Source organism: Vombatus ursinus, unplaced genomic scaffold (assembly GCF_900497805.2).
Source record: "Vombatus ursinus unplaced genomic scaffold, bare-nosed wombat genome assembly UNPS02014838.1, whole genome shotgun sequence".
Lineage (NCBI taxonomy): Eukaryota > Metazoa > Chordata > Mammalia > Diprotodontia > Vombatidae > Vombatus > Vombatus ursinus.
The window spans coordinates 1239154-1252024 of record NW_020954616.1 but is presented as its reverse complement, the minus strand read 5'-3'; the positions used below and the strand labels follow the sequence as shown (position 1 = coordinate 1252024).

General features: G+C 42.7%; 1 protein-coding gene across 1 annotated transcript in view; it reads right to left on the bottom strand.

The window, feature by feature from the left end:
• CFAP45 (cilia and flagella associated protein 45) overlaps positions 1-12511 on the bottom strand; it is a 49635-nt gene extending 37124 nt beyond the window's left edge. The window contains exon 1 of the mRNA XM_027840105.1: positions 12423-12511. Within this exon, the coding sequence (XP_027695906.1) occupies positions 12423-12425 (3 nt within the window). The 5' untranslated portion in view covers positions 12426-12511. The remainder of the gene's footprint in view (positions 1-12422) is intronic.
• Between the last annotated feature and the right edge of the window lie 360 nt (positions 12512-12871).

Genomic DNA, 12871 nt, shown 5'->3' with positions numbered 1-12871 from the left:
AAAGAAAGAAAGAAAGAAAGAAAGAAAGAAAGAAAGAAAGAAAGAAATATAGCCATTAAAGGAAAGAGACCTATGGCAATAGCCAGCAGAGATGGTTGGACCAAGTGAGGGGGAAACATGGACATATTTATAAGTAGCAGGAAAGGATCTGATAGATAGGGAGAGACTGAAGATCTCCATCCTCTCTCTTGAAAGCACATTGATTTGATATCCTGTCATCTCTCCCTTGACTTAGAACAGCAGTGGGGGAATTTCTCTACTCTCTTCCCCATACCCTAGGAGCAATGGCCGCTCTGCCTGACTCAGTCACCCAATTCCCCTAGTCATAGAGACCAAATGAGTAATTAGGAGTTGTTATTGGGTCATGCATATCCTTTAAGGATGTTTGAGAGACTGAGGGGAGAAGCAGGAAAAGCCAAGGTAATGACAGGGTTTGCAAACAAAGAGTCAGAGGACCAGGGTTGAAATCCCACTTTTGACACTTGTTACCTGTGTGACTTTGGGAGAGTTACTGTAATGGGGAACTGGTTAATAAGCCCAGCCTGAGCACGCACAGTGTTTGGCTGACGCAGTCCCCACGCAGATTTTAAAGCCTGCACAGATAACTGGGTCTAGTCCGGTGACCCTGTGGTAAAGAGGAACCTCACTGAATAGCCATGGAGGTAGAAGCAGGGTTTGTTCAAAGGGCACCAGTCAATCCTGGCCTATGCCTTTCGGTCTCACTCCCTCCTGCCAGTGACAGAAGAGAAATAATGCAGTAGGAGAAGAGGCCTCAGGTGCAGACATGTAGTCCACGAAAAAGGGCCTGGGCTCATTGCCTCTGCCTTTGTTCTCTCTTGTTTTAAGTGAAGGAGACTGGAGATAACTTTGACCTCATGATCTTCAAAAGGTCAGGAGAGCAATCCACCAAGGGGTCTTGGAGCACAGACCATAGCAGGTTTCGTAGTCAACCAGTTCAGCACTGAGATCCTGAAGAGAGACCTCCAAGTACCAGCCACAAGCATTAAAGACGCCCCTTTTCCACCAGCCACTCAGCAGTGCCCCTACAACCCTGAGGGGGCAATATTGCATCTATCCATCTGTTCGAAAGATGTTTATTATTGGATGGGGGAGGGGCAGGAGGAAAAGCTTTGGGAATGCAAATTTTTAAAAAATGAATGTTAAAAATGTTTTCATATAATTGGGAAATATTTAATGAAATAAAATATAATTTCTTAAAAAGATCTTTATTGAGTACCTACTATGTGCAAGGCATTACTCTACCACCACCTGGATCTGACTAGACATCTCAGCAGATGGTAACCTATAACTGAGCCTCACAGCCAGCTGCACCCAGGTGCTCGGCTGTGTCCAATCCAATCAGGGCTATACAAAGTCCCCTTTTCTCTGCCTGGCTCAGCTAAGGACCTGATGAGGGCGAAAGGGCAGTCACAGTCAACCCACATAGAACAAACTAGAATTCCTTGGGCTCATTAGAAGGTAAAAGGCCAAAAAACAGCTTTAAGATAGGTGGAAAGTCGCTGTTCTCCAGCTCCACCCCCACCCCCCCCACTTCTGCTGTCAGTTCAGGAGAAAATGTAATGAGAAAATGAGCTGAAATTGTCTAAGTTGAGATTGAATTTAGGCATTAGGATTAATTCCCCAACTGGAAGAGGCCTAATACATTGGAATATGAAGGAAATGGTGAATTTTTGTTCTCTAGAGACCTTTAAGAAAAAGGGATGGTGGGGCAGCTAGGTGGCACAGTGGATAGAGCACCAGCCCTGGATTCAGGAGGACCTGAGTTCAGATGTGGCTTCAGACACATAACACTTACTAGCTGTGTGACCCTGGGCAAGTCACTTAACCTCACTGCCTAGCCAAAAAAGGAAAAAAAGAAAATTTAAAAAAAAAAAAAGAAAAGAAAAAGGGATGGAAAAGAAGGGGCCCTAGAAACTCTATGTCCTTCAGGACAGGAACAAAGCATCATTAGTTTAACTAAAATGAAGGCTACTTGACAAAATAAATGCACAGGAAGGCAGAGTTTGCAAGAGACACAACAGTCAACCATTAAATTGTAGCTAGAAGAGGGAGTGGGAGGCTCTTAACCCCCTCAAGGACAGAGGAGGCAGTGCCATGGGAGGGGGAAGGGAGGGAGTGCTGGATCCAAAGTCTTGGGAACTCGGTTTCAATCTTAACTCTGTCGTTTCCCACCCAGAGCATGACTTTAGGCCAATCTCTTTACCAACCTGGGCTTCAGTTTCTCATCTGTAAAATGGGGTGGGGGAGGGGGGTTTAACTAGATGACCTCTAAGGTGCTTTCAGCTCTAAATCAGTAAGCACTATGGTTAGTACTACTCTATAATCAGTACTATGAAGAATGGCATTTAAAGGTACGCCTGATTTAGGAAGAGAAGGGGAATAAGCAATTGTGTGTGTGTGTGTGTGTGTGTGTGTGTGTGTGTGTCTGTGTGTGTCTGTGTGTGTGTGTGTGTGGCACCTACTATGTATGCCAGGCATTATGTTTAAGCACTTTACAAATATGATGTCATTTGACCTGAAAATTACCCTGCAAGGCAGGCACTATTACTGTCCCCATTTTATAGTTGAGGAAACTGAGACAGATAGAGAGTAAGTGATTTGTATGGGTCATACCACTAGGAAGTGTCTGAGGCTGGATCTGAATGCAGGTCTTCCTGATTCCAAACCTAGTGCTCAATCTCCCTTCCTGCCCACTCCCAGGATGGGGTAGTAAAATGAGCTTCTACTGTGCTTTCTACTAGAAATGTAAAGTCTTTATACGCTTGGGTTCAAAACCACCAACTTTATACAGATAAGTATGGCTAGATAGGGATTTGTCTAAAAAAAGATCCGGAGGGCTGAATGGACTTCAAGCTCACTTTGAGTCAACAACATGACATAGCAGCAGGGAAAAAGCAAATGTAACCTTAGACTGCATTAAAGGAGGCATATTAATAACTCACATAAATGCCCACTTTACAGACAAGAAAACAAACTTTATAGGAAATCATCCATGACAAGAAGGGCAGAACAGAAGAGAGGCCTGAAAAAAACCAGTCAGACAGACGCTGAACACTAAATGCCAATTCAGGGGAGGCAGGTCATTAAACTAGAAGAATGGAAGCAAGGGTACAGTTGCTTCTACAGTTTCATCTTGAAAATGACGAAAATGATTAGATTAGAGAGACCCACAGGGAGATATGAACTGATGCAGAGTGAAATAAGTAGAACCAGGAAAACAATATACACCAATGATGTATATACACACAATATACAACAATGAAAGAAAAGAACAACAAAAACAAAAACTGAAATCAAATGGTGTGTAATATAATGACCCAGCTCGGCACCGAAAAAGAAAATTCAAGGTCAGGGATTATGTGTGTGGAAGGCTGCACATTACTGTCAGACTCAGTCGATGTGTTGGTGAATTTTGCTGAACTGATCTCTCTCTCTCTCTCTCTCTCTCTCTCTCTCTCATTCTTCATTACAAGGTATGACTCTCTGGGGAAATGAAAGTGATATGAAACCCAAAAACATCAATAAAATATTTTTTAAATAAAAATAAAATTTTATCTTGACAGCACCATTTAATCCCCTTTCCTCTGATCCTCTCAGGCTCTAGGGATTAGACCCATATCCAAAGGCTTTGAGAGTGAGACTGGGACTCCATGTAATTGCACAGAACTTGAAATTTGGGAGTCTGACTTCAGGAAATCTTGGCAAAGCCAGCATTTGAAGTGCCAAGGCATTGTCTATCCGTAGTGTTCAGCCAGTACAGAGCAAGACAAAGCTGGAATGAGTTGGTTTGTAGTTTCTCTGACGTAATTGTAACACCTGTCAGCTGAAGAAATGTTTTTTTCCTGGATCCTCTTCTCCAGTCCCAGACCTATTTCCTCTTTATGAATGTCAGGTCCACTGAAGGTTAGTATCTCTAATAAGTAAGCTTGGAGCAAAAGTAGTAGCTCCCTCTGGCCTGAAAGAGGGAAGGCACTCCAGCTTTGATTATTAAGAGGATTACTCTGGGAAAGATCATAGAATGTCAGAGCAGAAGGGTCAGATTTAGACCATTTAATCCGGCAGTTCTCAAAGTTCGGTTCACAGATGCACGGGAGTCCCTGAGACCCTGTCAGTGGTCCACAAGATCAGAACTATATTTATAAGAATACCAAGGTGCAGCTAGGTGGCGCAGTGGATAAAGCACTGGCCCTGAAGTCAGGAGGACCTGAGTTCAAATTCGGCCTCAGACCAAACACTTGACACAAGCTGTGTGACCCTGGGCAAGTCACTTAACCCCAATTGCCAAAAAAAAAAAAAAAAAAAAATACCAAGACATGATTTGTCTATTAAAATACTCCTGCCTTTTCCAACTATATATATATTTGTGTGGGGCCAGATTTTCTTCAGATACTTCAACCAAAACAAACCATCTCAACAGATGAAGCAGAAGCAGAGATGAGAATTTGTCTTCTATTGAACAAGACAGTAAAGAGATTTGCAAAAAATAGGTAAAACAATGCCATTCTTCTCACTAGTTTTTTGGTGGAAAATATAGCTTTTTCCATTTAAAATGTTATTTATGTTAATGTGTAATAAGTTTATTTTTTAATTAATTGGTGATTTTTTTTTTTTTAATCTAGGGCAGCTGGGTGGTACAGTGGATAGAGCACTGGGCTTGGAATCAGAAAGACTCATTTTCCTGAGTTCCAATCTGGCCTCAAACACTTATTAGCTGTGTGACCCTGGGCATGTCACTTACCCCTTTTTGCTTAGTTTCTTCATCTGTAAAATGAGCTGGAGAAGGAAATGGCAAACCACCCTAGTATCTTTGACAAAAAAAAAAAAACCCAAATGGGGTCACAAAGAGTCTGGCATGACTAAAAAATAATTTTTAAATTTTATCAGTTTTAATTTCTAATATGGTAAATATCTGTAGATATAACCCACATAAATAAAAGCTCTTTAGACTCGCCAATAATTTTTAAGAGTATAAATGGGTCCTGAGAACCACTAGTCCAATTCCCTCATTTTACATATGAAGAAATTAGGGTCCATCAATGATGCATTGTGTCTATAATCCAAGCACACGCTTCACTAAGTTTGAAAAGGCTTCTGAATTTGAGGGATATAGCAAATCTCTAAGACCCTACTAAGTTACCAGTGAGTTGCAATACACATCAGTGGAGGAAATACCTATGCTAAAAATAAATTACAGATCTTCGAAGTACTTGCATGTTAAAAGATAATTTACTTGATTTATAAAGACTTCAGTTATTCATCTAATGACACTTCTGAAATTGGTGACATGTTTTGATTTTGAATATATTAAGGAGTTGGTTTAACTGTAGGATGATAACCTTATACAAATTAGCTAATCCTCGGATGATTCCTATATTTGTTATCTAACATATAATTACGATGAATTAAATAATAAATGTGGGTTGGTGAGCTTGGGGGGAAAAAATTAGAGAAACTGGGACCCAATAGAGGTTATTTCTTCAGTTTCTTCAGCTTAAAATGGGGATAATAACACCACCTGCCTCCCAGGGTTTTTGTGAGGAGGAAATAGTATTTGTAAAGCCCTTAGCACAGTGCTTAATAAATGCTTGTTCCCTTCGTTTCCCCCCTAAGTGGCCGACTTATAGTCACACAGATAATAACAGAGATGGAACTAGAAGTCCCTCTCCTGCTAGATGATCAGGAACAGTATCTCATTCACCTTTGTTCATGTCACCCATTGTATAATTCAGTATCGTGCACATAAGTAAGTACTTCATTGCCTGCCTCACAGGTTTGTTGTGAGGGGAAAAAAATAACTTAAAATGATTGAGAAAAACAATCTGGTATTATTAGGTGCTCAGCAAAAACTTTTTGAGTAGGTCTGTCTTTGGAAGAATTCTACTCCAATTATTTTTTTCTGCCAGATCTATGATTTCATTACTGTGGAGCTCCCAGGGAGGAATTCCCTCTACCAATTTAGATGTGTTCTTGCCATACAACTTATTGTCTTGACAGTCGCCTGGGGCACGAAGAGGTTGATTCATTAAAGCCTCATAAAAGTAGTAGGTGTCATTCTAAGAACCTGAACCCAGGTTTTTCTGACTCTCAATCCACTATGTAAAACTGCTTCACCCTCTAGTAGAACTCATGAGGAACGCACTCACACTCATGTACATACAGAAACAAAAAATTAGAAAAACATATAAACGTGTCACTAAATTTTAATGTAAAAAGGGTTATGCAAGTTCTATTTGGATATCCCACCAGCATCAAAAATTCCAAAACCCAACTCATTCATCATCTTTTACACAGACACACACACACACCCCTTTATAGGAAAATATTCCCTTCCCCCTGATCTATTACTGTTGGTGGCACCGCCATTTTCATTCTCCATCTTCCATATTCAAAACTCCAAATCTTCTTGGACTTCCTCAATCACAACATAAAATCAGTTGCTAAATCTTATCAATTCTGTCTTGGCAACATCTTTCACACCTGTCCCCTCCTTTTCATTCCCACTGCAACCACTCTTATTTCTGGCCCTCATCACTTCTCATATAAATTACTATAAAAATTTTTAAAACAGTCTCACTGCCTGACCTGACTGGTAAAGTTCCTGATAAACCATTCTGTCATGTTACTTCTCTATTCAAAAACTCTCTCTCACTCTCTGTTGCCTACCAAACTACAAATTGCTTACTCTAGTATAGGAAGATCAGGCCATTAGGAAAGCCTGACCAAGGCTGGCAACCCCAGGTTAGCAACCAAAGGCAAGTTGGGAACTGAAAGGAATTTTCTCACCCTAACTCAAAGAGTAGACTAAATTCAAAGAGTGGCAGTGGGAGGCAGAAGACTGGCAATTTACAAGAGCAATGAATATCTGAGGGATTCTCTGATTACCTGACTTTATCTATAGGTGTGAATCACAAAAGTGTTGAAAGAGACTGTGGGGCTTTGATTTAAGAAGTAAGATTCTTCCCCCACAAGGGAAAGGCTGAATGTCCGAAGCTACTCAGCAAAAAACCAACAGATGACAGAAAGCCCATAGATAGCAACAGATGTCAATCCAGAGGAGAGACCAGAGTAGTGGTTGGGGGGAGGGGCAGAGAAGAAGGAGAAAGGTAGGTGACATTGACAGTTCTGTGGAAAAAAAGCAGCAGTATGATAGGCCAACAGGGGTTCCAGTGGAGATACTGACCTAGGAATATGACTTGCCCTGCTTATGCATGTCCCCTGGTCTCCCTTGTTTCTTATTTGTATGCCTTTTCCCACAAATGTTCTATGATTACACCTTATATACCTCTCCCAAGGTGTGTGGCCTCAAAACACGTTCCTTGATCAAATATGTTACAGAACTACATGTATTTCCTATATGTGCTCCCTCTCCCACTGGTGGTATGGTAATCTATGAGAAGCTGTATTCCTGTGTGTATGTGATGAATTTCTCTTGTAATTCTCTTGTAATTTCCCTGCAATTTAATTAAATATTACGTATCCTCTAATTGCCCTAGTAAGAAAACAAAAACAAAAACAACCTGAATGAGCTTGTGAGTTGTGGTTTGATAGATGCTGACCCAAAACAAACCTTGGATCTAGGATAGATTTTAATGGGTCTATACAGGGCTGGGGAACTAGGATAGAAAGAAAAGAGAAAGGAAATAGGCTCTGCTAGCATTCAAGATTATCTTCAATCTGCTTATCTAATATACCTTTCCAGGCATCCCTGATACTATTTCTCTTCACCTATTCAACATTCCAAAGCGGGCTACCCACCATGCTCCACTCTCACCTGCCTTCACTTATACCATCCTCCATCCTGGAATGGACTATGAGCCACTCCTACCCCCAAAGTCTCCCTGTTAAGATCATCCCTTGAAGCCTAATTTCATGTACCACCACCAGCCCACAAAGATTTCCTAAGACAGGCCCACTACTAGCACCTCACTGTTGCAACTGGCATCTACTTCCTCAAATTCCTCAAAGTTGTTTTTTCGGATACACGTAAAAGAAGACAAGACTACATCAACTTTCAGGTGATTCCTGCCCACACATCCTATGGCTGGATTTCTCCTTTGCCCTTAGCATAGTTTTGCCTTGCATCACACATGTGTCCATGTTGGAACCTTCCCCTCACTCCTCTTTAGAATGTAGAGTCTTTGAGGAAAAAGACAGAAGGAAAAGTTCAGCATGTCAGAGAGCCATGGCATGGAGGAGTCTGGAGGCCCAATGGGCTTGCACATGTCCTGTGTACTGTGTAGGAAGGGTGGACACACCAGAAAGAAAGGTTTACTGATTCCCCTGGGTGGCATTGTAAGTGTGGAGAATTGTTGGATTCTCTGGAGGAAAGGGTAGGGTTGTTTTATTTCCTAGCAATCCTAAATTATTTCCCCCTGGAGGAGAAGAGGAAGCCACTACAGATAGTTCTATAAGTCTGCAGGATGGTGTGGGTCCCTGAGGAAGGTGGAGTCCCACCAGAAAGGGAAGAGAAGTTGTTTTCACTATTTATGGGTATTGGATATGAGTCCTTTGGATTTTCTGTCAGGTTAAATAAAATCTATCCTGAAGTTAATGTTTTATTAACCTGAGTGTTTGAGTGGAACAGATGGCCTAAATTTAGTGAGGCAGAAACCAAAATTGGATGTTATAACTGACAGAGGTGAGGAGCCTGCGGCCTCAAGGCCACATGTGGCCCTATAGGTCCTCAAGTGTGGCCTTTGGACTGACTTCAAGTTTGAGAGACCAGATTCTTTTATTAAGGGGATTGGCTTTTGACTGACTTCAAGTTTTAGAGACCAAATTCTTTTATGAAGGGGATTTGTTCTGTGAAGTTTGGATTCAGTCAAAGGGCCACACTTGAGGACCCAGAGGGCCACATGTGGCCTCGAGGCTGCAGGCTCTCCACCCCTATGACATAGCAGAAAACACTGGATAGGAGCATGAACCAGATATTGATATTCCCAAGAGAGATCCTGGGTGGGTATAAAATGAGCCATAAATATAATTCTAGAAAGCATCCTCCAACAGCGAACTTGGTCCATGTTAAATTGGAGCTGTGGTTCTTGAGACATGGATTGCATTGATTTTCAAACCCTATTTGCCTTTTGAACTATGACACTGAGCCCCTCTGAAAAGTAACTGCCTCTAAGGCCCCTTCCAACTCTGCAGCTTTATGACTGTAAAAGCCCAAGTCGTTTAACTTTGCTCAGGACTGTGGTTCCCTCATCTATAAAACAAAGGTAGATACCCGTTCTCCCTACTTCATAGGAACCCATTGTCCACAAGCACATCTCAGTGCCCACTGGTAGAGCTGACAAGCCCTGAGAAGATTCACATGCTTTGGCTAATGTAGAAATATGTTTTGCATGACCTCACTTGTATAACTGAAATCAAATTGCTTGCTTTCTCAAGGAGGGGGAAGGGATAAGGGAAGGAATTTGAAAGTCAAAATTTTTTTAAATGATTGTTAAAAAAATTTTTTTACATGCAGTTGGGAAATATTTAATAAAATAAAAATAATTTTAAAAAATAAAGTTAATGATAACACCAAAAAAATAATATTCATATGCCTGAGGGAAATCCGTAGGAACCCAAAATTTCCACATCTAACCATCCAATGTTTCATCTTCTGCAGTCCTAGGGAAAATACATTCCATTGTCCCTACCTCAAACAACCAAGTAGGCCCAAGTAATCAACTTCAGAGCTCCTCCTAGTTTTTGTTTCACATTCCCATGCCTCTGCACATTTCTGGTGCCCCCTACCCACACTCAAACTCTCACTCCTTTTCTCAGGTCCCAGAATCCCTAATACTTTCTTCCTCCCAGATCAAGCACCATCCCCATCTGCCAGTCTTCCTCTATTTACCTCATCCCTCTCAAACTTCCAAGACCTAGACTATTCCATCTTTTGTCTAACCACATCACCCTGCTTTACCTATGCCCTAAAGATGGTCCCCCCCATTTCCCTGCCTCTCCCCTTTTTGTAGTTCATATCTGTTCCTTCAAACTCTGCTCTAAAACTACAGTAGGAGGGATTTATGTTAGATGGGAGATTAAATTACACACCAACTCCCCTGCTGTGAGAGTGGTCAAACCACACTGCAGCAAAGAAGTCTGGGAAATTCTCCTGTATAGGATTTTAAGAAAAGGCTCTTACACAGAAACCAATCCAGGTTCTATTCCCTCTCCCAGACTGAAGGAGACACGCAGTTCTGCACCAAAGACTCAAGGACACCTTCTGCTTCTGGCCCTGTGGTTCAATAGCTAGCCTTTACAGGTATTATCTCGTTTAATCCTCACAACCCTGGAAGGCAGGTAGTGCAGTAGATAGAGCACCAGGAAGACCCGAGCTCAAATCTGAACTCAGACATTTATTAGCTGTGACTCTGGGCAAGTTACTTTACTTCTGTTTGCCTCAGTTTCCTCATCTGTAAAATAGGGATGATAATAGCACCTGCCTGCTGAAGTTGTAAAGATCAAATGAGATAATAATTGTAGCACTTAGCATAGTGTCTGATACATAGTAAGCACTATAAAATGTTAGTTATTATTATTTTGAATATGAAGAAATTGAGGGGCTACGAGGTGGCACAGCGGATAGAGCACCGGCCCTGGATTCAGGAAGACTTGAGTTCAAATCCGGCCTCAGATACATAACACTCACTAGCTGTGTGACTGTGGGCAAGTCACTTATCCCTATTGCCTAGCCAAAAAAAAAGAAAAAAGAAAAATTGAGGCTGAGAGGTTGTTACTTGCCCAGGGTCACATAGCTAGTTAGTGTCTTAGCTGGGATTTGAGCTCACATAAGTCAATAGCTTAGAACCTAAGTCTTCTAGAAATGGCAATCAGAGGGCAGACCCCATACTCTAAAGGTCCATCCCATTTTTAGAGCTGTATCTAAGGGGTTTCCCCTCCCAAAGGTTTAGCACCACCTTCCATATTTCTGGTCCCTATACCTGCATAGCCACAATGAAAGCACAGATTCATAGCTGCCAAGGACCTTAGGGACCATTTAATCTCCATCCCCCTCATTTTACAGGCAATCCTTCACATTCACAAAGCACTTTATAAATGTATAACTCTGCGAGTTAAGACATTGCGAGTATTATTACTCTCGTTTCACAGATGAGGAATCTGAAGTGATTTGCTCAAATTCACACCACTGGTAGTCAGTGTAATAAAATCAATGCAGAGCCAGGAAGAGTCGATGATAAGCCGGAGGGTACCAAGAGGAGGGAAATCCAGATGGCAAGGGGACTCAAAATCATGTCATGCAAGCTGTGTGATCTTCAAATCACATCCTCTCTGAGCCTCAGTTTGGGAGAAGTGGAGCTGCTTCACCTGGAGAAGAGAAGCCTTGCAAGGAATACGAGGGCTGCTTTACAAATACTTAGAGGGCTGCCATGTGGAAAAGGGATTAGGCTTGTTTTGTTTGGCCTACAAGGAGGGAAATTTTATTCAGTTAAGCATAAAGGAAAACTTCCTAATAATTACAGCTTTCCAAAAATAGAATGGGCTGACTGGGGGGATAGTGAATTCCCTATAACTGGAGGTCTTTTAGTGGAGGCTACATGATGACCACTTGTGGGAAAGGGGTAAATGGAGACAGAGTTCCTGATTGAGGTACCGTTTGTACCAGATGACCGATAAGGTCTCTGCCAACTCTGAGGCTCTGTGATTATGTCTGTCTTTTTAGCCTCCCGGGGACCTCAGTTTCTTCATCTGTAAAATGGGAGTCCTCTCTACTTCATAGGATGGCTGTGGAAATCACATCTGACACAGCAGGTATGTTGAAAGCACTTTGTGAAGTTTTATATGACTATACCTACTGGTAAGAGGCAGAGCTAGGACTTACTGACTCAAGTCAGCCAAATTAATGACCCTCTAGGGATCTGTTTCCCCATCTGTAAGACAAAGGGGGTGAGATATAATGACCTCTAAGATCTCTTGCAGCTTCCGATACCGTGAACTAACAAGCTTGCCCCAGATCTCCCCCAACTGACCCAACACTCCATCTCCCACCTATGTGCCTTTGCACTGCCTGTGCCGGGAATACCCTTCTCCAGAAAGACTTACCAAGTTTCCTTCAAGAGTCAGCTCGAGTCACTTTCCGCATGAAACCTTTCTTAATTCCACCCCTCTCCCAGCAAATTTTCTTGCATTTATTTTGTACCTGTTGTTTCCCCCATAGAATACAAGTTTCTTAAAGACAGGAACTGATTCTTTTTTTGTCTGTGTATCTCCAGCGCTTAATACATAGTAGGTGCTTAATAAATGCTTGTTGATTGACTGCCAGATCCGCAGACTCCTTGGCTTCCCTTTTTGCCTCCTGCCTCTCCACTTCACTCCCGGGCCGACCTGCCCTCTTCCCCGGCCCCTGCCCCAGGCCCACCCCAAACCCCCTCCCCACCGCCAAGCCTCACCATCTTGGCAGCACCCGCGGCCTCTGAGGCCTCCCCAGCCTCTCTGGCCTCCCGGGTGAAGCCACCGCCGCTGCAGCTACTCTGCTACCGCCGCCGAGGACTTGGAGGTGTTGACGCGTCACCATAGCAACCGAGAGCAGGGCCTCGCTCCACCCCCTGGCGTGACCGCTCAGTTCCCTGCCCTGCCCAGGCTGTACGCGTCGGGCCTGGCGCCGGAATTCCTGGGTGGGTTGCCATGGGAACCAAGAGCCCCGCCCCCTTCCGTCTCAGTGCTCCCTGGGACGAAAAGACGTGGGGGATGATTACATGGATACAAAGAGTGTCGCCCCTTCTTGGGACCAGCAGTGCGGCATAGTAGCAAGAGCCCCAGACTTGGCACCGGACTTACTGGTTTTAATTGCTCATTTTCTGTGTCCTTGGGTTATTTTACCTTTCTATAAACCTCAGTT